General features: G+C 37.9%; 1 protein-coding gene across 1 annotated transcript in view; it reads right to left on the reverse strand.

Annotated features, from left to right (window-relative positions):
• Positions 1 to 21152, reverse strand: part of ST6GALNAC3 (ST6 N-acetylgalactosaminide alpha-2,6-sialyltransferase 3) — a 214270-nt gene that overhangs the window by 66910 nt on the left and 126208 nt on the right. Inside the window, exon 3 of the mRNA XM_063165886.1 lies at positions 8730 to 9139. Within this exon, the coding sequence (XP_063021956.1) occupies positions 8730 to 9139 (410 nt within the window). The remainder of the gene's footprint in view (positions 1 to 8729; positions 9140 to 21152) is intronic.

A 21152-nucleotide genomic window follows, 5' to 3' on the forward strand; every position in this document is an offset into this window, starting at 1 on the left:
TTTGATTGATTTTAAAATGACAAGAGACTACTGCTGATTTCATATAGAAGGAAATATGGTAACATTAGCAGGTTTGGCAGAAAACAGGTTATAGAGCAGCAGAAATTTGTTCCATACTGCACTTCCAGACATTCCAACTCCAAATTAGGACCATATGAGATTGAAATGCCTTCATGGTAAGCATACAATATTCAAAAAGCCCTGTGGGCATGAATTTCTGCACAGCAATAGCTTCTGCTTTCCCCTGGTGTCCTTTTCTCTCAGAGCAGTCAGGCTGTAAAAAGGGGACAAATACCCTTTGCCTCACAAAGGCATTTTGAGATTTCTGTGATACTTGCAACACTTTTCAGAAATGTTCTCATGGAAAATATTTAGGACATTTTTTGGAAACAGAAGTACTAGCAAATCTAATGAATTTATTCAAGAAAAATTCTGAAACATATGGAGAGCAAACTGAACACAGAGCACATATTTCTGACATTTATCTTTGTTTTTATTGTTAAGATAAAAGCATGCTGTTTGTTTTTTAGAATTTCATCTGCTAACTCTTTTCTTTCTCTTTTTCTACACTAGTGACATCATCTGCAGCAATTTTTAAAGCTTTGCAGAAAGTCCTGTGCTCTGAAAGTTTTAATGAATCATGTAGAGAATGTTATTAGACAGGGAGTTTATGCCTCCTTTCTGTAACCTGCAGGACTAGAGCAGAGAGGATATGCATGCTGGGATGACTTGATTTAAATAAAAAATAATAAAAAAAAAATAAAAATAACTCTGTAAATGTAAGGCTGGGGTACCAACAAGAAACTTGTAAAGAACAAATATGAGCAGTTAAAGATCTTTTCTTCTACTGCAATTGCATGTTTACTGAATTCTAATGCACCAGACAGGCTGCTCAGGCTCTGAGATGAGTGGTGTCTCTGGTAACTGTTCCCAACTGTACTGAATGCTCCCACAACCAGGAATTGCTTACAAAATCTTGAAAACAGAACAGCTGAATCTTTGAACATCTATATTAAAAAATTATTTCTCTTCAAACACAAACTAAGCCCCATGCTGGTCAATATCTGAGACTTCACACAAACTGTTTGAAGACATAAGATTGAAGATTCATAATAAATCCCCACTCTTACAGTTATGTTTTTCCAGACTGTTGGAAGTTCCAAAACCTGCTGAAGATGTGAATCTCTGAGAAAAATTGTACATGCGGCTCTTGTGCATGTTACTCTTCAAATGCAGAGCTGCCTCATGGTTAAAAGCTCAGAGAAGTTGAGTGTCATGGGAACTGTGTAGGAGTGATTGTTTTCTAAACACAGGTTGTAGCATATCCCAACAGCACATCAGGCTCCCCAAGAAGCACTGCTACGAATCCTGAGTCACCTTCAAAGGTAAATGCTGTGGATCCATAGATTTGAACAGTTTCACTGTCCTGAAATTACAACCTAAATTCTTTGTGTGGGATAACAGACACAGAAATTTAAAAATGTAGAACATCTGTTTTGTTTTCATCTGGGTAAAAATACATATTGAAGATGTGCACAAGCAAGCACCTATTTACAATGAGTTCTAAATTAACATAATTAGTCACAGAAATTCCCATTTCCCCTTAGTTTTCCTCCTACCTATGAGGTCTCACATAGGCTTGACTTCTTACTAATTAAATTTTCCATGCAGAATTTGTTTACTAATCTTTCTACATTTTTAGATAAAATACTTGAACATAAGTTCAAGCTGAACTTTTTCTACTTTCAAACAGATTTTCTTTTGCTGTGTTGTTTACTTCTACAAAGCTCTGAGATGACAATCTCTTCTAAATATCATTCTGTGAGACATGCATCAGAGTTCTCATACACCTTTTCTTATAAAAGTAGTTTCTAATGAATTTGACTAACTAGTGGGTGGATAGATGTACAGAAACCCTTCTCCATCCAAAGCAAGAAATTGTTGTAGAGTTATTCCCTGTCTCCTAAAGTTGCTATCCTCACTTGAGCACAGGCTCTGTAGCACAAACATCCCAGTGCATCTAATGCAGTTTGATTCCAGTATTTTTTTTTTTACTTAGCACTACAAATTCAGCTCAGAGCTCTTCAGGGAGCTTTCATTAGAAACCCCACAGTTACCAGCAACCACAACATATCACACTTAAACAACAGCAACACTACATTTATCTTCTAATCTGTTTAATATCTCTTAGAAAAGAATTGCTGTGTGACAACAAGTAATAAGTACAGACTTCAATGGTAATAACTCTGTTTTTCAAGACAATTACTTCACCTGGCAGCAAGGCTGAATTTTAAAAAATTGATTGATTTTTTTAAAAGCTATAGATTTTTTAAAAATTATTTATATTCCTTCAAAATTATAAGCTCCTTTAGGAACATGAAGACCTATTTTGTACACTGTAATCTGAGAAGTGAAAAACATTGAACTCTGGAAGATTAACAACAAAGGCTTCATTCAAAATCTATGTTTCTGCTAGTTTTTCTCTCCAATACTTTTTTCTTTTGCAACCATAAAATATCCTCACCACCAGCAGCAAAACTGGAAGCCCTGCAAACCAGGATGTCACCAGGATTGCCAGCATGAGTCACTGACTTACATCATCCTTTCCAAAGGTGCATGTTCATGGGATGTGAGAATCACAGTCACAGGATATGCTGAGTTGCAAGGGACCCTCAAGGACTGAATCCAGAATCCCATCCACATGCACAGTTCCTTCTGAGAGGTATCAGCAAATCTCTCATAAGAATAAAAGCTGCAGAGTATTTAAAGCACAGGATGAAAAACGCGTGCACAGGGCTATACCAAACACTGGATAAAGATTTAACACACAGTTCATCAGAAGCAGAAAACAGATCCAGTGGCACTTGATGAAGATTTGATAAATTAGAAGACATAGATGGATAAATTCAAAGAACATGTGAAAATGCACAATGATAGAGTAGATCCTGATTATATATTCTTTGTCTTTAATCATTAATTAAAAAGAAACAACTCCATGGCTATAGTCAGCAACCCCTGCAGAATCAATAGGTCTCTAAGCTCACACCAATCTATATGCAGCCACTGCTTTATCACAAAATAATAGCTAATATTGATATTTTTTAATAAAGTTTCACTTTACTGTGTAATTAGTGTAATGTAGTAGGAGCTGTGTTCCTTAACAGAAGTGCTGGTGCTTTGAGCAGCATTTACTGGCATGTTAATAAAGAACGGACTTCTTCTATTGAGTTCCATCTGCCTAATAGAGAAAAGTGTTCATCTTAATTAGGAAAATCTTCATAAAGAATATAAATGCAGTTACTAATGGGCTGCAGGGAATAAATGCAGAACACTCAGGAACAACTGGTGTTGTACCAGGAAATGGAAGAGTGGATATAAACCCCCAAACAGTTGTTAACCATCTGGTGATTGACCACAAATAGCAATAGATGCTAAGGTTTTAAGTGTTTTATAATGAAAAATCTATTTATTTCATTAAGGTTTCATGCTTTAGACCCTTGTTTTTTCAGGTAATAAAGCAGTCTTGACTGACAATGAAACTATTTAAACCCTTTATGAAGTAAGATGGACAAATCCATTAGGATTTTTTGAAGGAATTACTTTATAAAAAGGAAGAATGGAAGTGCCAAGCAATAGTTCAAGAAAGATCCACTGTCAAGTACTTGAAAAATGGTGACTATATCAAACACGTATTTTTGGGGTTGCTGAGATGCTCGTGGGCAGTTGAGAACCTTCAGCTGACTTTACTGGTGCAGCAGCAGATATTACATCATCATGATAAAGACTATAGCAAATAGTGAACTACAATTAATCTTTGTCCTTAAAAATGTTCCAACAGACATTATACATTTCCTCTGTCAATCTGAATCAATTTTTTCATCCTTTTCTTCCTAAAGTTCTGTAATTTAAAAACATTGGTATTCCCTAACTCTGCTTAATTTCTATTCAAAATGAAATGAACTTTTACTCATCTTCCAGAATTATTTTTTTAAATCACATTAATACAAAGTACTGATGGGATGTACTTCCCGAGTGCCAAAATTTAATTCTCTGAGCCAAACTCAGTGTCAATGTTCACAGCTTCCCAAGGAAAAAGTGTTTTCTGCAAATTTTAAGCAACACTAGCTAATCTTTTATATTTCCTCCAAATAACTCTGATAGAGAAACCAATACACACACGAAAGCAAGCCCAAAAATGAAAATATCATTACCATAATATTTCATTCAAGCCAACAACCAGAAACACAGCATAAAACTCTGATATTCTGGACACTGACAGCTTTACTGCCTCAATTCACAGAGAATATCACCAAACAATAGAACTTGCAGCTACTTGAACCTCAGAGAATGTAATTTCATTTATTCATTTCAATGACATTTTTACTAGACTATAGCTTCATGTGGATTAGTCAGACACATGAAAAACCACACATTAGCTGAGGTGAAGCTGTGATGACTGCAGTTGTCTTAACAGTGTCAATCCAAACTTTAGATGAATGTAATTTGCTAGCTCTAAATGACAGAGATATAATATAGATCTCATATATCACTGAAGTAATAAATAATTAGTGAGCAGAACTGAGTAAAATGGAAGCTTGAACACAACCCCAAATTTTGAATCTTGATGCAGAAGTCAGCAACCAGAATGATACATCTTTTTGCCTTGAATGATAAAACAGCTTTCTCACAACCTAACACATAGCACCATCTGGCATGAACTGAGGAAACTAAGAACTTCTGGAAGAGAAGCACAAAAGCAATTTTGTTTCTTCAGAATTGTCCAAGATATCGACAGAAGTCTTTCAGAAACAGCAATTTGACTGCAAATGTGGCTCAGTGAACCTGCCTCCTGAAGACACGTGCGTGCAACTAATAAAATGCTGTTGAATTGAACTGATTGGGTATGGGATGAGCAGTGTCTGAGTTAACACAGTGCACATGGAAAGTCCTCTGTCTACCAAACTGGCTGAATTTCCAAACATCATCTTGTATCTCTTACTGGGAATTTTAGGAGCTCAGGATACATTTCTTCAGCAGAGCCCAGCAGGCTCTTTTCAGTAGTTACTCGCAAGAAGAGTGACTACAAACAGCCAGTTAAGGTGATTTTTGAGCAGTACCAGCACATAGCACTGGCTGTGTGCTGGGGCTGGACACCTCCCCTGTGCAGAGGGACAGAGGCTCTGAGCCCACTGCCAGCCCCAGAGGGACGTGGAGCTGGGCAGTGCTCAGGGGCTGGCCTGAGATGCTTGCAGTGGAAACACAAATGGAGTTCCCTGCAGTCCAGGAAACATCAGAGTGCTCTGCTATCAGCACAGATTTATTTTAGCATTGCTTGTTGAAAGTGACTTTTAACACAGACTGTTTTCTAAATGATCCTTAAAAGACACTCCTTTCTTTCTCATCACCTTCACCTAAGGCAAGAACATCCAGTAGCATTGATCTATTTGCTGCTAGTTTTCATTAATTTCACCCTCCCTAAGGGTGGTGAAGCTTTGGTGCCAGCTAATTAAAACCTATTTAGAGATGCTCAGTACACTTTATCAGACCAGAATTAGCTTTGCTGCTTTAATGAAGACTACAGCTTTCTCTGTTATTACCAATTAAATGCTATTATATCATATTGCATTATATTTGTATTGCATGGCAGAGATATAGATGGCTTTAGAACCACTTATCTGGATTGAGGTACATACAAAGATGGCACATTTAGTAATTATCTAATATCTCTTTAAATCCTTTCACTTGAGTAAATATATATATAATATACCAGCACATTAGTGAAGTACTGGAAGAAGCTGCCAGCTTTATGCTCCCTCTAGGGAAGTACCAAGCAAAATGCATTAATGAAAAATTGTGAATGTCTGGTAATGAATATTATTTATGTAGAACAATTATTCAAAGTGGATGAGCATTCACCACCTTGAACTCGACTGCTTCACTAACAAATACTCTCAGAAAGAACATATGTTCCCCAGATTCTTAACACTCATGCAAGGTTAATTACCCAGTGTGGACAGCCCATATCAGAGGGCATTTTGTACTACTGTAGAATTAAAAAATGCATTACAAAATAAAAAACACTGTTTGTTCAAAGTTACTCAGAGGCAATTCTTGTTTCTTCCATGCATCAGTGATAAATCATTTGTCAATATCAAAGCTGTGGATTTTGGAGCTGCACCCAGTGAAGTCAGGGATAAAGCTCCCATGTCAGCACTGCAGGACCAGAGCTTTTCTGCAGTAGAAAAGTGACTGCAGGACCTACCTGTTAGCTGCTTCTCACAAAATCTTTTTAAAACTTGAGCACCACAAGGATGAAACTGCTGAAAATTCCCACTAATTACCTAAAAAGATTGTACATCAAAGAGTAGAAACAGAAAACTCATTAAAGGCTCGACAGACTAGAAATCTGCTGCAATCTTACTATGCATTAGTAGCATATACTGTACAGAAAGACAGTATTTTAGGATTAAACTAAAATAGATGTAGTTTCAATTCACTCAGTACATTTTAAAATATGAGTTGAAATTGGTTTCCTTCCAGAATTTTTGCTGGAAACATGTCGAACCAGACCTCTGTTCAATCTAATATTCCAAGCAAGGGTTGATGTTTCTCTGAGGAACTGAAGGAATATTTGGCTGAGGAACCTGAGTCTGTCTCAGCATCATAATAGCCTGGAACAATGTGTGAAAGTATTTTCATCACCCACAAATCTCCTGTGCTCTCCATTTACTGCTTCCACAAATGCCACATATACCTCTAACAGTCTCATGACCCTCCCTAGAAACAGAAGACAGGTCCTGCAAATTGAAGATGTTACAGAAAATGAAACAGTTTCCAAACTGAAGTCCCCAATTACTAGGGAACTGCAAGATGTTTTCTTGAGATACAGAAGGCGTTGGCTGGTGATGCATCAATCATTTTCCTTGTTTCTGCATGACAAAATCACTAAATGATGTTAAAAACATCACTAAGTATTTGATGTGGAAAAGCAGGACTAAAAATGAAAGTTTCAGTAGATAGAAGGATGTTAACTGGCTGCCACTGTGAGAAGTGGTGGGTTTTCCCTTGGTGTCAAAGGGACACACATGCACAAACAACGTGAAGGGTCGTGAGCCAGGCTCATAAAAATGTATTGCTGTTGCAATGTGAAACTTAAGGAAAAAGAACATGGGCCATTTTGACATTAGGTTGCTTAAGAACTCTGTTGTAAGCTCTGAGAGAAGTTCAGTCTGTTTTTTACATGAAAAGAAGCATTTGTATTGTGTTAATTGCGTAACGATAAAAACCTGAGATGTGTTAATTTGTTGAAGAGGAATGGATTAGGCTGGAGAGAAGGATACTTTGACACTAAAAGATGAGATGTCCTTCTTTCATAGGAAAAAGAGGAGATTTTCAAGGTCTAATCTCACAATAAGGATTTTGATAACGTAATGCAAAGTCACTGTGACCTGACTGACTCATAAATACAAACAAATTTGTGTACAGCAATACAATAACATACCCATTATCATATTTGGCTTGATTAATATGTAAACAGGATGACTTGGATTATTAAAGGTCATTTTTCAAGAATGGATCTTGTGTATTTATTAGCCTCTGGTTATCAGTTTGCTCAGTTAAACTAAAGAAGCCACGATAACCTTGACACCTTTATGAGATATATGAGCTCCCTCCAACTCCAGAACCACAGCAGCAATATGTGCACTTGGTGAACAGGGGCAGGCTCCTCCTTATGCTCCAATAGTTTGAAAAATAGGAAAAAATCAACTGTCACCAAGTTCTGACAGTTTAATAACATAGTGAAACAAGTACTTTTGAGATAAGCTTTTCTACTTCAAAAGCTAAGTCAAAATTTCAGACTACGTTAAGTTGTTTGTGAAAACCTGCATGATTAATTTGGTCAGAATGGCAACAGTCCTTTCCAACCTCAAATTCGTGATGCACAAATTCAAAAATTAATATTAAGGCACAGCAGCGATCTGGAAACGCCTTCCTCATTAGCTCAAGTGAGTATGTGTGACAGGTGCTCTTCCATGCCAAAACAGAGATGGCCTGAATTTTTGCAGCTTGGTTACAAATTCTTGAAATTTGTGGTCTTAATTCCACAAAACTAGTTTCTCCTTTGAACATGCTAGCCCAAACAGTCCTCACACCTTCACCTCTTTACAGCCTCACTTGAGTAGCATAAATACACATTATCAAGCATAGAAAACAGAATTTCAGCATAATACTGGTAAAAACCTAAATCTATTCCAGTATGTCTGATAACCTGTTTTCACCAAGAAACAGAAATAATGCATAACCCTGAGGTCTGTGTTTGAAGAAAAGCTACAGTGAATCTCAACAGAGAAAAAAATGCAATATCCAGAATTATTCTGAGGTTGTGCATTTGGAAATGTTGTTTGTGTAGGATTATCCTCTTCAAATAAAATGTCAATTTAATCAATAGTAAATTGAGCTGAAAACAACACACAGCTTTGAAAACATTTCAGGAAGACATCCAATATTTTTGGGACTCAAGCCAACAGCAATGGAATGAACAGAAGGTAGCGTAGGTGGGGTAAATGGGGCCTAGCTGCTGCCTCATCAAGTGCTTATAACAGTCAAACCCATATAACAATCTATTAAAAACATATCTGGGGACTCATTTAGTAGCTGACATCCCACATGGACTTTCCTCACGTATCTTTTGTCAAACATTTTAATTGTTCCTCGCGTTTCAGACTCACCGGTCCTTTCCCGTCTCCCTCTTGAACACCGCATCGCAGTAACTCATGCGCTTCTCCGTGGTCACGTAGATTTTGGCAGTTGGGTAGCTGTCAACAGTTTTCTTCAGCATGTTGTACACAATGCCATTTCCATCCCTCCTCATGTTCCGAAAAGGACCCCAGATCACGTAAACGGTGCTGTTGGTTTCTTTGAAAAAGTACTCGGGATTCTTGAGCAGGAGAGGCACACTTGTGTGAGAGACCACTCTTACGGTGGTCCTCTTCCCAACATCTTCCTCGTAGCCCTTTGTGGGAGCATTGTTCATCCTCCAGATGCAGGAGGACTTGTCTATCTCAGTGCCCACCCTCTGGCCAGCCATCTGTCCCGAGTTTGAAACAATGGCACAGAGGTCACAGTCAAGTTGTAGAGGCTGGAAGACAGGAAACAATAATTTATATTTCAAGTTTTTCTCTGTAAAACATGAAGACTGAAAATTCAGTTAAAAGAAAAACAGGTACAGTACAACAAATGGATAATAATGCTTCTCTTTAAAAAACTAAAACCACAATCCCCACATGGCAGAGCTGCTTAAAAACCCTACCAGTACAAATGCAAACCTTTTAAATGAAATAGAAAAGTTCCAATCCTTGCCTTTGTTCCCACCTTGCAAAGTCAACTATACAGATAATAATTCCTTTTTCCCCTCTAAATGTTACTCTTTTCACTAAAAAATCAAGGAAATAAAGAAACAGTAGAAAGCAATATTTAGATCAATGGCTTCTCTTTTAACAAGGTGTTGACAGCAACAGGAAAAAACCTACTGAAAAAGTAATGCTGGAAGTTTAACTGTACATTAACTGTGTTTGTGTCTGAATGAACAGCTCCCAAATTTGTGACAGAAGTCAAATGCAAAATGTATCTCTAAAAAGCAATGGAATAGTATGAAAATCCTGCAGCTGGAAAGGAGATGTGGACAGAGAAGATGTTCTCTCCAGAGAGTTGTTATGATCCATCGAAAATGAGAGGCAGAGGAACTGGTGACACCTGAACTAGAAACTTAATCCTGAGAAAACTATAATCAAAGACAGTATTTTGTTACCGTGTTCTAGGGTGCTATTACTCCAGTATGAATCGAAAATAGAAAAAGATAATCTAACAAAGATATAAGGACCTATCTGATGCTCCATTTGTCAGAGTATAAAAAGTAAATCTCTTTTCATTGTTTTGTACCTACAGACTAAAAGGAAATGCCCTCTATTTAAATAGGATTGTATAAAGAGTTCAGTTAGAAATTGAAATCAAATGAAAACTAGACCCATCAGAAAAAAACCTTACAGGAGATCATCTAGGTCAGAGATAATCTACAATATTTTGTGTGGTCACAGACTTGATCCTCTGTCATGCTCACAATTGGGAGGCAGTGACCTCAGTTTAGTATTTTTTAGGAAAAATTCTCTTCACGTTCATTGAACATTTACTCTGACAGGATGCTATGTGCTTTTCTGATCAGTCTTGTGGTTATTTCTCTTCAAAATCAAACCTCATTTAACTGATGTGGATGAATAGTCTGCCTACATTTGACCACTATAACCCTAGGATGCAATTGCTGACAATAAAATGAATTCTTTGATAAGGGGGAATAATGCAAGGACAAGAGACAAATATCTTAAGAAAGTCAAACTGTAAGAGCTAATCTTTGGGTGACAAATATTGTACTGAATTAAGGTGCATCCTGCACGACTTGTGCAGTAACCCTTACAATTTCAAGGCTTTGATTTCTCTGTTTTGATTGATTTGATTTCATTACGTGGCTGGTTCAGGAAAACATTCTTTCCTAAATCAGTAGCTAAAGATTCCTGATTGAATGCAAAAGTGTTGTCAATGTTTCCTTTACAGAAAACCATGCATTTTTTATAGCTGGTATAGTTTTAGAGAGCTGTCCTGCATGGCTCTATGAGAGCAGCGATGAAATCCCAGGAGATGCAGCTGAATGCAGCAGCCTTTCTGTTTACTGCTTATTTACAGAAATTCTCTCTAAGATATATTATGGGGACATGGCTGGGTGACCTAAACAAATCCACGAGCATAACTCATATTCTAGCATGAAGTGAATAGTTACAGACCCAGTAGATTAATTTATAGCTTTCAGGCTGAACTTTCAAACTAACAAATGCTGAATATGAAACTGCAAGATAGGAAAAGCCAATTTGGTCAACAATCTGGTTCCATTTAAATTTGTCTCATCCTCAGAGCTGCTTTTTCACTAAATTCTTCCTTCTCCATTTAAATGGAGCTGCTCTCTTAAATTTAGAATTGTTTGAATTTCCTCACCTTAGTTAGAAATGCATTGCACATTTTCTATTCACTGAGTGCAACTGTTCTGCTTGAATAAGCTGAGTACACTCACTCCTGCAACTGTGTCCCCTGGTTTTCTAGCTCTTTTGTTGTGATTCATTTATCTTGTTCCAATTTATAAAGTGCTTTCATAATACTGCATGCCTACACTAGGTCAACATATAATCTGCCTTCTTGAACAGAGTCAGAGGCTAACCCCCTCCCAGCTCTATCTCACAATAAATATTTTTCACAATGCTGAGATTTTACATGTCCCACTATGAACATTTCTCAACAGAGATCCCAGAGTTAGAAAACTGACACCCATGACAGATATTCCAGTGAATCCAGAATCACCCACTGCCTTCATCGCCTTTTTGCATCATATCTCCCTCAACATATGAGAAAACACACATCAATATTCACTCACTGAGCCCCATATGGAGACAGGCCACCAGTTTGTGGTGTTGGTTTGCAAGTGTCACAGATGAGAAGGGTGGTTTCAGTGACACACATGAATCCACATACAATATAAATGGGTCTGCCAGGCAGTCCTGGCTGCCCTCTCTTCTGCAGAGATGGTCCAGAAGCAGTGGGACTGAAACAGACTGGCAGGACCACACTGAAACTTGTGCTGTTACTGATTTTCCTCTGTGGACCCAGAAAATCAGGCCAAGGTTCACCTCTCACAACATCATCATTCACTTGCATCATAGGTACATGAGTTAAAGGCAAAAACATTAGGAACCATTCAGCTTTTCTTCTCTTGTCATGTACTTACTTATCCCATCTCTAAACACCAAGGGGGCTGAGCTATTATTGCTGCTAGAAAACTGCTAATTTTTTTGCTGACCAGAAGGATGTAGAAGACCTCAGCAGAGCAGCTGGGTATGGTTCTGACAAATAGTCCCATCTTTTTCCTGAATGATACATTGTAACTGTTGAGGAACACTTACATTTTAATCAGTAAAGAAAATGAAATGTCTGACCTTTCCATTTCCTGTGCAAGCTTACAGACAATAGAAAAGATAATTAAAAGTGTGAATTAGAACTTGCAAAACAGTGCCATTTCTCTAGCAAAGAGAAATAGCTGTGTAATAAAGGTCACTTATCAAACAGTTCTAGTTATTAAATCTTTGCATTTAGCACTGAAGTGGCTTCACAGAATCAAAGGTCAAATCATTAAATAACAAAATCAGCCAGAATTAGAAAAGGTCACAAGCAAATCCAACTAAAGTAGGTCACAAAACATGATTCTCTTCCACACAGGATTTCATTATTTGGAAAATTGCTTACTGTCCAAATTTGACAACTCCCCCAGCATTTCCAGTGTCTCCACCAGGAGACAAATTCCCGCTACAGAACCATTTGTATGGGTGGATTTCCCAGTGGCACAGATCTTGGATCACCAAGTTCCCCAGCCACAGCCCTGTACATCTGCTGAGGTCCCTGTGGGGATGATCTCAGGCCAGGTCTCTGAAACACAGGATAAGGTCTGGACAAACAGACACACACCAAGCTCTGGTCTCAGCTGAGACTGCCAGATTCGCTCCCCAGCTGGACCAAACCCAGCTCAGGACCTCTGCAGATGGAATCTCCACTAATGAAAAGCTGAATTTCTCTTGCGGCTCCTTAGCACTGTGGACTGGCGGTGCGCTCTCTCCAGCCACCAACTGTTCCACTCTGAATCCCACAACTAATCACACAGATAGTTAGGAAACTCACACTAAACTTTCTCAATTGTTACTTTAACAATATGATTGTAATTTTGTAAATTGGACGCAATGCCCATTCACTACATAATGAGGCAATTATTAGCAGCTTGCCACATATTAATTTGCTCCTTTAATGTTGAAACAAATGAGATCTTTTCTTATAATCATCCTATTTGAGTGAATTCTAACAAAGCTGATTGAACAAAGCTCCAGAGAGACTTTCTTTATTTCAATGCCATTTATTCTTCTACTCTTCTTGGATGTCTTTAGAGTTTCAGAGGATACAACATTTATAATGATGCCAATAGGGAATAGATTTTGCCTTTATTCTTTTCGATGTTCTTTTGAGGTCTTTGAAATGAAAGGTACAAGAGAGGCATTAACCGTCTGGCATTGTTTTTATTGCTTTCCTCTACTTTGCAAGCAAAAAATGTATTTTAATTTTTTCTGTGTTTCAGTGATTAAACAAGCTGGTTTTATCTACACTTACTCAATTTCTTCAGACCTCTGATTGGGAGAAAAGACTTGCCAAGCTTCTCTAGGAAAAAATTCAGCACATTAAAAGAAAAGAAAGATAGTATTTGTGCGTTCACCCAGCAAGAACTACCAAAGTAGTACAGCACTGTTTCTAACTTACATTATATTACTAACATCAAGAAAAAAATGATAAAAATTATAAAAATGACTGATTACCCTGAGATTGTGTTTGTTCCCTCTTCCGCCCTATAGCAGTATTGTGGGGTTTTTAACTTCAGCGGTTGATTTTGGTCCTATCCCTCAGCATCATATCCCAGCAAACATCTCTGTCTTCATAAAATTTAATGTTAAGATTTCATAAAGATTTTACCATTTTGACATTATTTTGAAATAACCCCAACGTCAACATGCATCCATTTTCAAATAAATAGAACATGATCTGCTCCTTCATAAGACTGTTCCTGAGACTCAAGTGCCTGGGATATTTTATTTAGATGAATGTCACTGATACATACATGAGTTCTAGCAGAAAGTTTTTATTTAAATTGAAGGAATTGGAAGGGAGTGCACAGGAGGTACATAATGGGACTAATCTTACAGCAGGAGACTGAATAAATAACCGTATTTAAAAGTCTTTCTATACACACTGACCCAGTTGTTAGAGAACTGTTTGATTTGCAGCTCTGGTTACAGCTCCTTAAAGGGGCTGTACCAGCCCTTTACCTGAACAAGCATCTTGTGGATTCCTCATGTCAGTGGTAACAAGACAGAAAAACAAAGGAAGCTCGGATTTTGAGCAGAGGTTGAAATCTGTGGGCCAAAATCACCCACCCCATCTAAACTTTCAACCAGCAAGTCTATTTTTGAAACATTTTAGTTTTCTTTCTCATGGAAAGGAAAAAAAAAAAAACCAAAGCAGAAACTCAAACCTTCCAAACACGAATCACAGTGCAAAGTGATGCAGTGTCATCTTTCTCACTTTTGAGACGGCTCCAGACAACTCCATGCCAGCTCCTACCTCTTTCAAGACACAGCACAGCAAATGCTCACCAGAATGTTGTTGATTTTGCTGCTCCTACTGGGAACAATACAGGCAGCTTTGAAACAAAGCAAGAATTAACTACATCTCACGATACCAAGAGCAGAAAACTAAATGCCTCAAATATAGGTGAGAAAACTCTGAGTAGAAAGAAACAATCAAGTATGTAACCTATAAAGAATAAAACCAGGTCTTGATACATATTTGAGGTAATTTCCACTACTTTATTATAAAGCAAAAATTGAGAAGTCAAAGATCATACCTCTCATGATAATCTGATAGAACAAAATTTTCTAAAATTGAATAAAAGCCATGTCCAGCTTGATCAAAATATCTTAACTTTCTATTTTTAAAAAATTGTATTTAATAGTTTTCTAAAATAGAGTTAAAATACTCCCCCGATTGAACATTTTTCTTTACTATGAAAAGGTGAAAGAATGGGAGTTCATACTAACAAAACAGTCCCTTTCACTTTTTTCATTTTTCTTGATTTCCAGCTGAAACTTTATGGAAACTGACACCTTTTAAATAGGTCTACACTAGTAGTTTCTTCTGGAATAATCAACTATTGGAACACTCTTGATAGCTCTATCGGTAAAAAAGGCTTAAAAATACAAAGGCGGCAGAGAGTAAATAAGAACAAGAGAAACTGTTCTGCCTCTGCATGGAGGGTTAATGAGGGAAGGAAGCTGCCAGATTCAGGGCTTCAAGTACAACAGAAAGAGCCGGGAGAGGCAGAGCTCAGAGGACTGATGGGCAACAGCTCTGAAGGACTTAGGACACTGAGAGAGAGGCAGGTGAAGAAAGTTTTGCCCTAAGGCATTTCCTGAAGGATGTGAAGACCTGTCCTGCACGTGCACTCCGAGTCAGTCTGCAGAAGACCCATTTTGGTTTGTGTCTCATGCTCCTGGCAAATTGCCCTGTCCCTAGGCAGGATGGCAGAAGGGATGTGCTCCTATTTACATGAATGTCACAGAAGAGGGAGGAAATACATGGAAAGAACACACAGAAGAGAAGAGAGAACAGAAAAAATTTCAGACACCTGTAAAAGGGCAAAATGTAGTTTAGTGCTAAAAGGGAAACATGTAAGGGGAAGAAGGATTTGAGAAAAAAACTGATATATATAGCTGAGAAGATAAACCCTGATGTTCGGGGATGCAATCCAGCAAAGAACCAGAACTCCTGAAGTTACAAACTAACTGTTGTGAAGAAAACTTAATCAGACATGTCAATCAAATAATTTAGGAATGAAGAGACAGAGAGAAAAGCTTTTGTCCTTTACACTGCAACTGCTCAAGTAGAAAACGGATGAAAATGGATATGTTCAGTCTAGTATATAGTACTATAGTTTGTAGGTAACCAGAAACCCTGACATCCCCAGGCATGCAGATGTCTGCACCTTCAGATCCCCACAATGAACATTTCTGAACTGGAAGAAAAGCAGATATCTCTGGCATAGATATTGAAAAAATCAGCATAAAGAGACAAGTACACCCAAGAACATATGTGGAAATGCTCCTGTCAAACACTGTTGAGGACTGAATTGTTATGGAAGGGAGGAAAACTCCATCATGCACACCCTATGCAGACAAGTTCAGGAAGCAGGCACTAAAACAGCGTTCACTCTGAAAAACAGCCTATGAAAAAATTAGCTTCACAGCTGAAAAAAATGGAAAACCAAACAAACAACATCAGTTCCAGAGTATTCCTGACTTCATCCCAGAGCTTTAGCTGATGACCATAAATAACCAGAATGTTTGTGACACTTCATCTATCACCCATTTACAAACACGCAGGCTTTAAAATATCATGACTTTGTAATAGTTCAAAAGCCGGGAATTCTTCCAACCAAATACTGCTTGCAGAATGCTGAACCCAGTAGGTCATTTATCTTAACATCCACCACATTGTTCGCCTGCCCTCAGTACTACGTGATGACTCCTGAATTTTGTGCACAACAGTTACTGGAAAAACACCATGTAAACCAGACACTGTCCATCAAACAGCATAAAGAACTCAGAGTACAACACAAGGTGATCCTAACAATGGCACTCCTTTTGTCACTCTGCTGCAGAACTGTATTTGCAACATTACATTTGCTACCAGCAAAACATGTCACTTGATTCAGCAGGTTATTGGTATCACAATATTTAACTCTAATTTATCTTCTGCAATTCTCTGCATCACATTTCTTTTCTGCTTTTTACATTTAGTAATAAGGAAGATAACAATTGTTTCTTCTCTATACAGAAATATTTGCTCAGCAAACAATACAAACCACCAGGAGGCAAAATGTCACAGCTCAAGGAGACATAAAAGGGAGGAATGTCCTGTTAGCACATGGGCTGAATAGCCAATGAATCTCAGTACAAAAGGACAAAAACAATTTTTCACACCCAATAACATGTGTAGCAGAGGTAACATGTAACACATAATCCTTCCTTACAGTGTGGACTCTAGAAAGACATCCCTGACAGCAACCAAGGCCAAAAGAACTCTATCCACAAAAACTGTTTTTCCTTTGCAAGTAATAGCAAAGTATCTCTGCAAAAAAATTAATGGGAATTCCTACAGTGAAGATGCCTACTGGAAGACTATGTCTAAGGAATTCTCTGTCACATACGGAAAACATGAGTTGCTCTAATTAATAGAGCTGACTTTAATTTGTATTTATTATAAATACCCGCAGATGGCGGTAAAGTATATAATGTATACAGCAGATTTGTTCCAAGTTTGCTTTCTCTAATAACCTCCCATTATCAGCACTCACCATTAATCATGGACCATTATCTAGGAACTTAGTTGGCTGAATCACAGATGCAGTAATGCCTGTAAGGCCTCTAATCTAAATACATTTGAAAAAATTAGACTCACAAATAAACTAGGGGACTTCTAATATGAAGTTTACATCTTATTTCAGGTTAATTTATTTGGGATTTGATATGGGGAAACAACATCAAGGTAGGCAGCAAAAACTGTCAGAAAAACTTCCTTGTATTAACCCTCTCTCCTTCTTTACCATGAAAACCCACCTAACAGGCTGGAAGCCTAACCTCTAATTTATTTTGGTTCTATGATGTCTAGACCTATTATTTAATTTTGTCTCTCTTGGTGGTCTATCTGACAAATTATTTGTATGCATGGATGGAAAGTGATAAGCTAAAATGCTAATTATCAATTTCTTCTGAAATTAAAAGAATTAGAATATCCATGCCAGGAATAAGAATAAGGTTTATTACAGTAGCTTTAAAACCAGTGGCATTTTTTCATTTGACAAAATAAGCTTTAAGAAGCTTTCTAAGTCCAGTGTTTTTAATTGCAGGATGCCTTATCTAAAAGAGACTACACAGTTACTTTTGGCCACATCTATTTGCTTTCACTAGTACATTGGCAATATTTGCAGTACTACCCTATGACTGTCAACTGTAAAAATGTTTAAAATTTTCTCTAAAAATGTAATTTCAGATTAAAATTTCACTTATAAAGTCTTAGTCCAAAAATTTAATTGTTTGAAATATCTTCTATTTTAAAATCATAAAATCATTTCAGTTTCAGAAAGATACAGGATTAAACCATCATTTTATCAGACACTTGAAATTTCAAACGCTATAGCAACGGGCACTAGGACAAAAATTTAAAATATCAGAAAGTTTATTTTAAAGGATTAGAAAGTTCTGCTTAAATTATTAGGCAGATGTGTTTTACATTTTCTTAAGTCATTAAAGAAAGCTATTGAAGCATAGCTGCATATTTTAAACCTTTTAAGTTTAAGGTCTGTTTCAAAAGAAAAAAAAATCACTGTACATATAGTCTCTTCTGATTGCATTTGCATCATTGCCTTGGTGCATATGTCCACTAAACACCTTTTAATCAGTGCAGATTTCATGCAGACAACAGTTTGAACCATGGACTAACAACATCTGCAGTAACTCAGTACGCAGAAACTCAAGTGGAAGCCACTGGGGTTAAGTGACTTATTTACATTATTTACAATGGAAAGATCTTTGTGTCAGTTCTCCTTACTCATGGAGCTCGATAGGACAGCTCCTGCTCCTGCCACATCCCAAACAGCCCCATTTACCCCTCAAGTAAAAGTCTTTACTGGATAAAAGCCCCTGATCTCAGTGGCCTCTGTCAAACCTTCCTGAAGTCAAGGGCCTTGTGCAGGTCTGCGCATCCTCAGCACAGAGCTCAGAACCAAACTGAGCCTGAGGTGCTGAGTAACACATACACACAAATGAGCTGGTAAGTTATGAGGTGAAACATGCTAGAAGCAACTGCAAAACAAAATCTTATTAAAAAATGAAAACAATAAACCCTATCAATCTTTTCTCCACTACAAAGTCTGGCCCGACAGTGACACAGTTCCAAGATGTAAATGACACTACTTCCAAAATGGGTATTTATAATCCTATTGCTATTCTGCCTATAATTTAACTTTTTAAGAGAGGAATTAATTTTTAGACCTTCATACATCTTCAGAAGTAAAATACCACTACAATGTACCTATATACTGACTTTCTGAGTAAATCTATGGCACATTCATTGTCTCCATTACAGTTAAAATTAAAACTCCTACTGACATGACCAAAGACTTCATGGAGACTTCACCTAAATAGGAATTTTGGGAAGAGAAATCTGGATTTGCAGTTCACGGATGGACAAGATTACAGAATCATGGTGCTACTCCTTCACCTGGGCAGCAGCAGAGGCCTTTCAGCCATGATTCAGCTTCAACCCATGAAAAGGATGCAGAGTGCTTTCTTGATATAAGTTACCTGTTCACAAAGCCAGAACACAGTGCTCCTTCTCTGTGTGTGAGCACACACACTGATGTTCTGGGCTGCATGGACTTCCCTGGCCCCTACTGAAACTACTCCCTGCCCCAAGTCCATCTCTGGGATGGAAGCCTTGGAGGCCGTGCTGGCTTCCTCACATTCTACATTTCCACTCTGCTTGTGAGTGCACAGAGCTTGTGTAGGTTTTTGTGTTTTGTTGTTTTAGACTGTTCACTTTAATGTAGCTTGTGATTCCTAGTGCTTCCAAGGACAGCAATGACAGCAGGATCTTTGAAACTTCAAAAGCAATCTTAAAGGTCAACACCTAAGCTCATCAGTGGCTCTGTAACTCACACTGATGCAGCAATGACTACCATAGCTCAGACAAAACAGGTTCCTGGGGAGAGCAACTTGAAAAAGAAAATCAGAGCCCTCTGAGAGCATCTGCCTGCTGTGGCTTGCTGGCACTATGAGTATGGCAAAATACATCTCAGCTGAGGGCCTGGAAAGATAAGAGGTCATAGAACGTTGAGAACTGCCTTCTAAGCAAACAAGTTGTGCCTCTCCTTTCATCCTTCTGGAGCAATGCTGCTCCATGCTACAGGCATGCTGCACCTCAAGCTACCAACAGCTCCCAGCTGCACACTGGGAACCGAGAGGGGAAGTTCAACCTCACACAAAGCTGGGGTGAGGGACTCAGGGATGCCGCTGAGTAAGAAAAAATAATCAGCTTAAGTCAAATAATTATAAAATAATCATCCAAAGGAAATTAAGAGGTGTCCAGGTTACAGCTTATGCTGAGGAAAAGCATAGAAATAACATTTCTTCATTTCTGTGAACAGTATACAAGAGAAGACTTTTCCATGCTCAACATTAGCTCTATGTTCTCAATTGCTTAGCGACTTTAAAAAAAGCGCATACATGTACATATGTATTAATAACATCAAAAGGAGCAAGCCAGAGGGATGGAGGGTCTAGATTACGTATTAATTTAACTCTAAGAAAATATTTACAAAGCAAATGTGCAAGTTTTGGCATCCCCTCTCTCTGAGTCATACAACTGTAGAACTATAGATGCAGCATGAAGAGGTTTGTGTGTGTCTGTGTTCAGCTACCCCATCACACACGGTGTCAGACATTCACGGTGTTCTCATGGCTACAAAAGACCAAGGCAGATGAGCTTGGGGAAAAAAAAAAACTGATGGACTATATATATATATCCCATTAAAAAAAGAATCCTTTTTTCAAGGAAAGCACTTTTATGACAGAGGGCAATTAAGCTTTGCAACAGGTGCCCAAAGGAGCCTTTGTTCCTAGAGATTTTCAAAGCTTGAAGAGGCAGAGACCTGACCTAACCTTGATGTTACTCCTATTTATAGTTGATATTGGACAAGATGGTCTCCAGAGGTTATTTCCAACATACTTTTTTCCAGTAATTCTATAGTTCTATCACTATGAAGAACCAAGGGGAAGCTCAATGAATTTTAATGAAAAAGACAGCACACATTTTTAATAATGAGGACTATTCAATGCCTAGGGAACTATTTTTTTAGAAATAACTCAGAATGACAACAAAATATTGAAAATTGAATAATTAGTGAAAAATTATTCTTTTTTTTGTCTGTTCTTGGTTCTTTCTACTGCCTGTCACACAAAAAATCATGCAAAACACAGGAGAGAGAAACATTCCTAAAATGAAAATGGGCTTAAGATTTGATCTGCATGTCCTATGAGAATCCTGCACAGAACCTACATCTAATAAATCTTATTCCAGATAAAATATTATTAGGCACAGTTGCAAGACTGGAATCCAGACTGACTACACGTTCATTCCAGCCGGTTGTGGCACAGGGTATGGGCAGGGAACATGGTGCAGTTTCCCTCCTGGCATGAGTGAACCTGGACCGCTAAAATGGCTGTATCCAATAGACCATTACTTTGTAGGTGTTTGTGGAGAAAGCTGAGTTTATTGAGTCTTCCGCATAGGTCTACTTTCTAAGGCTGTTAGCAGTGAATAGAAAGTGATAAATACAATGCCATACCTGGCCAAAGGAGTTTTTGTTACTCCTTTTAGCTCCACTAACCAGCAGCGGTGCCTTC

Source organism: Melospiza melodia, chromosome 11 (assembly GCF_035770615.1).
Source record: "Melospiza melodia melodia isolate bMelMel2 chromosome 11, bMelMel2.pri, whole genome shotgun sequence".
NCBI classification, from domain to species: domain Eukaryota; kingdom Metazoa; phylum Chordata; class Aves; order Passeriformes; family Passerellidae; genus Melospiza; species Melospiza melodia.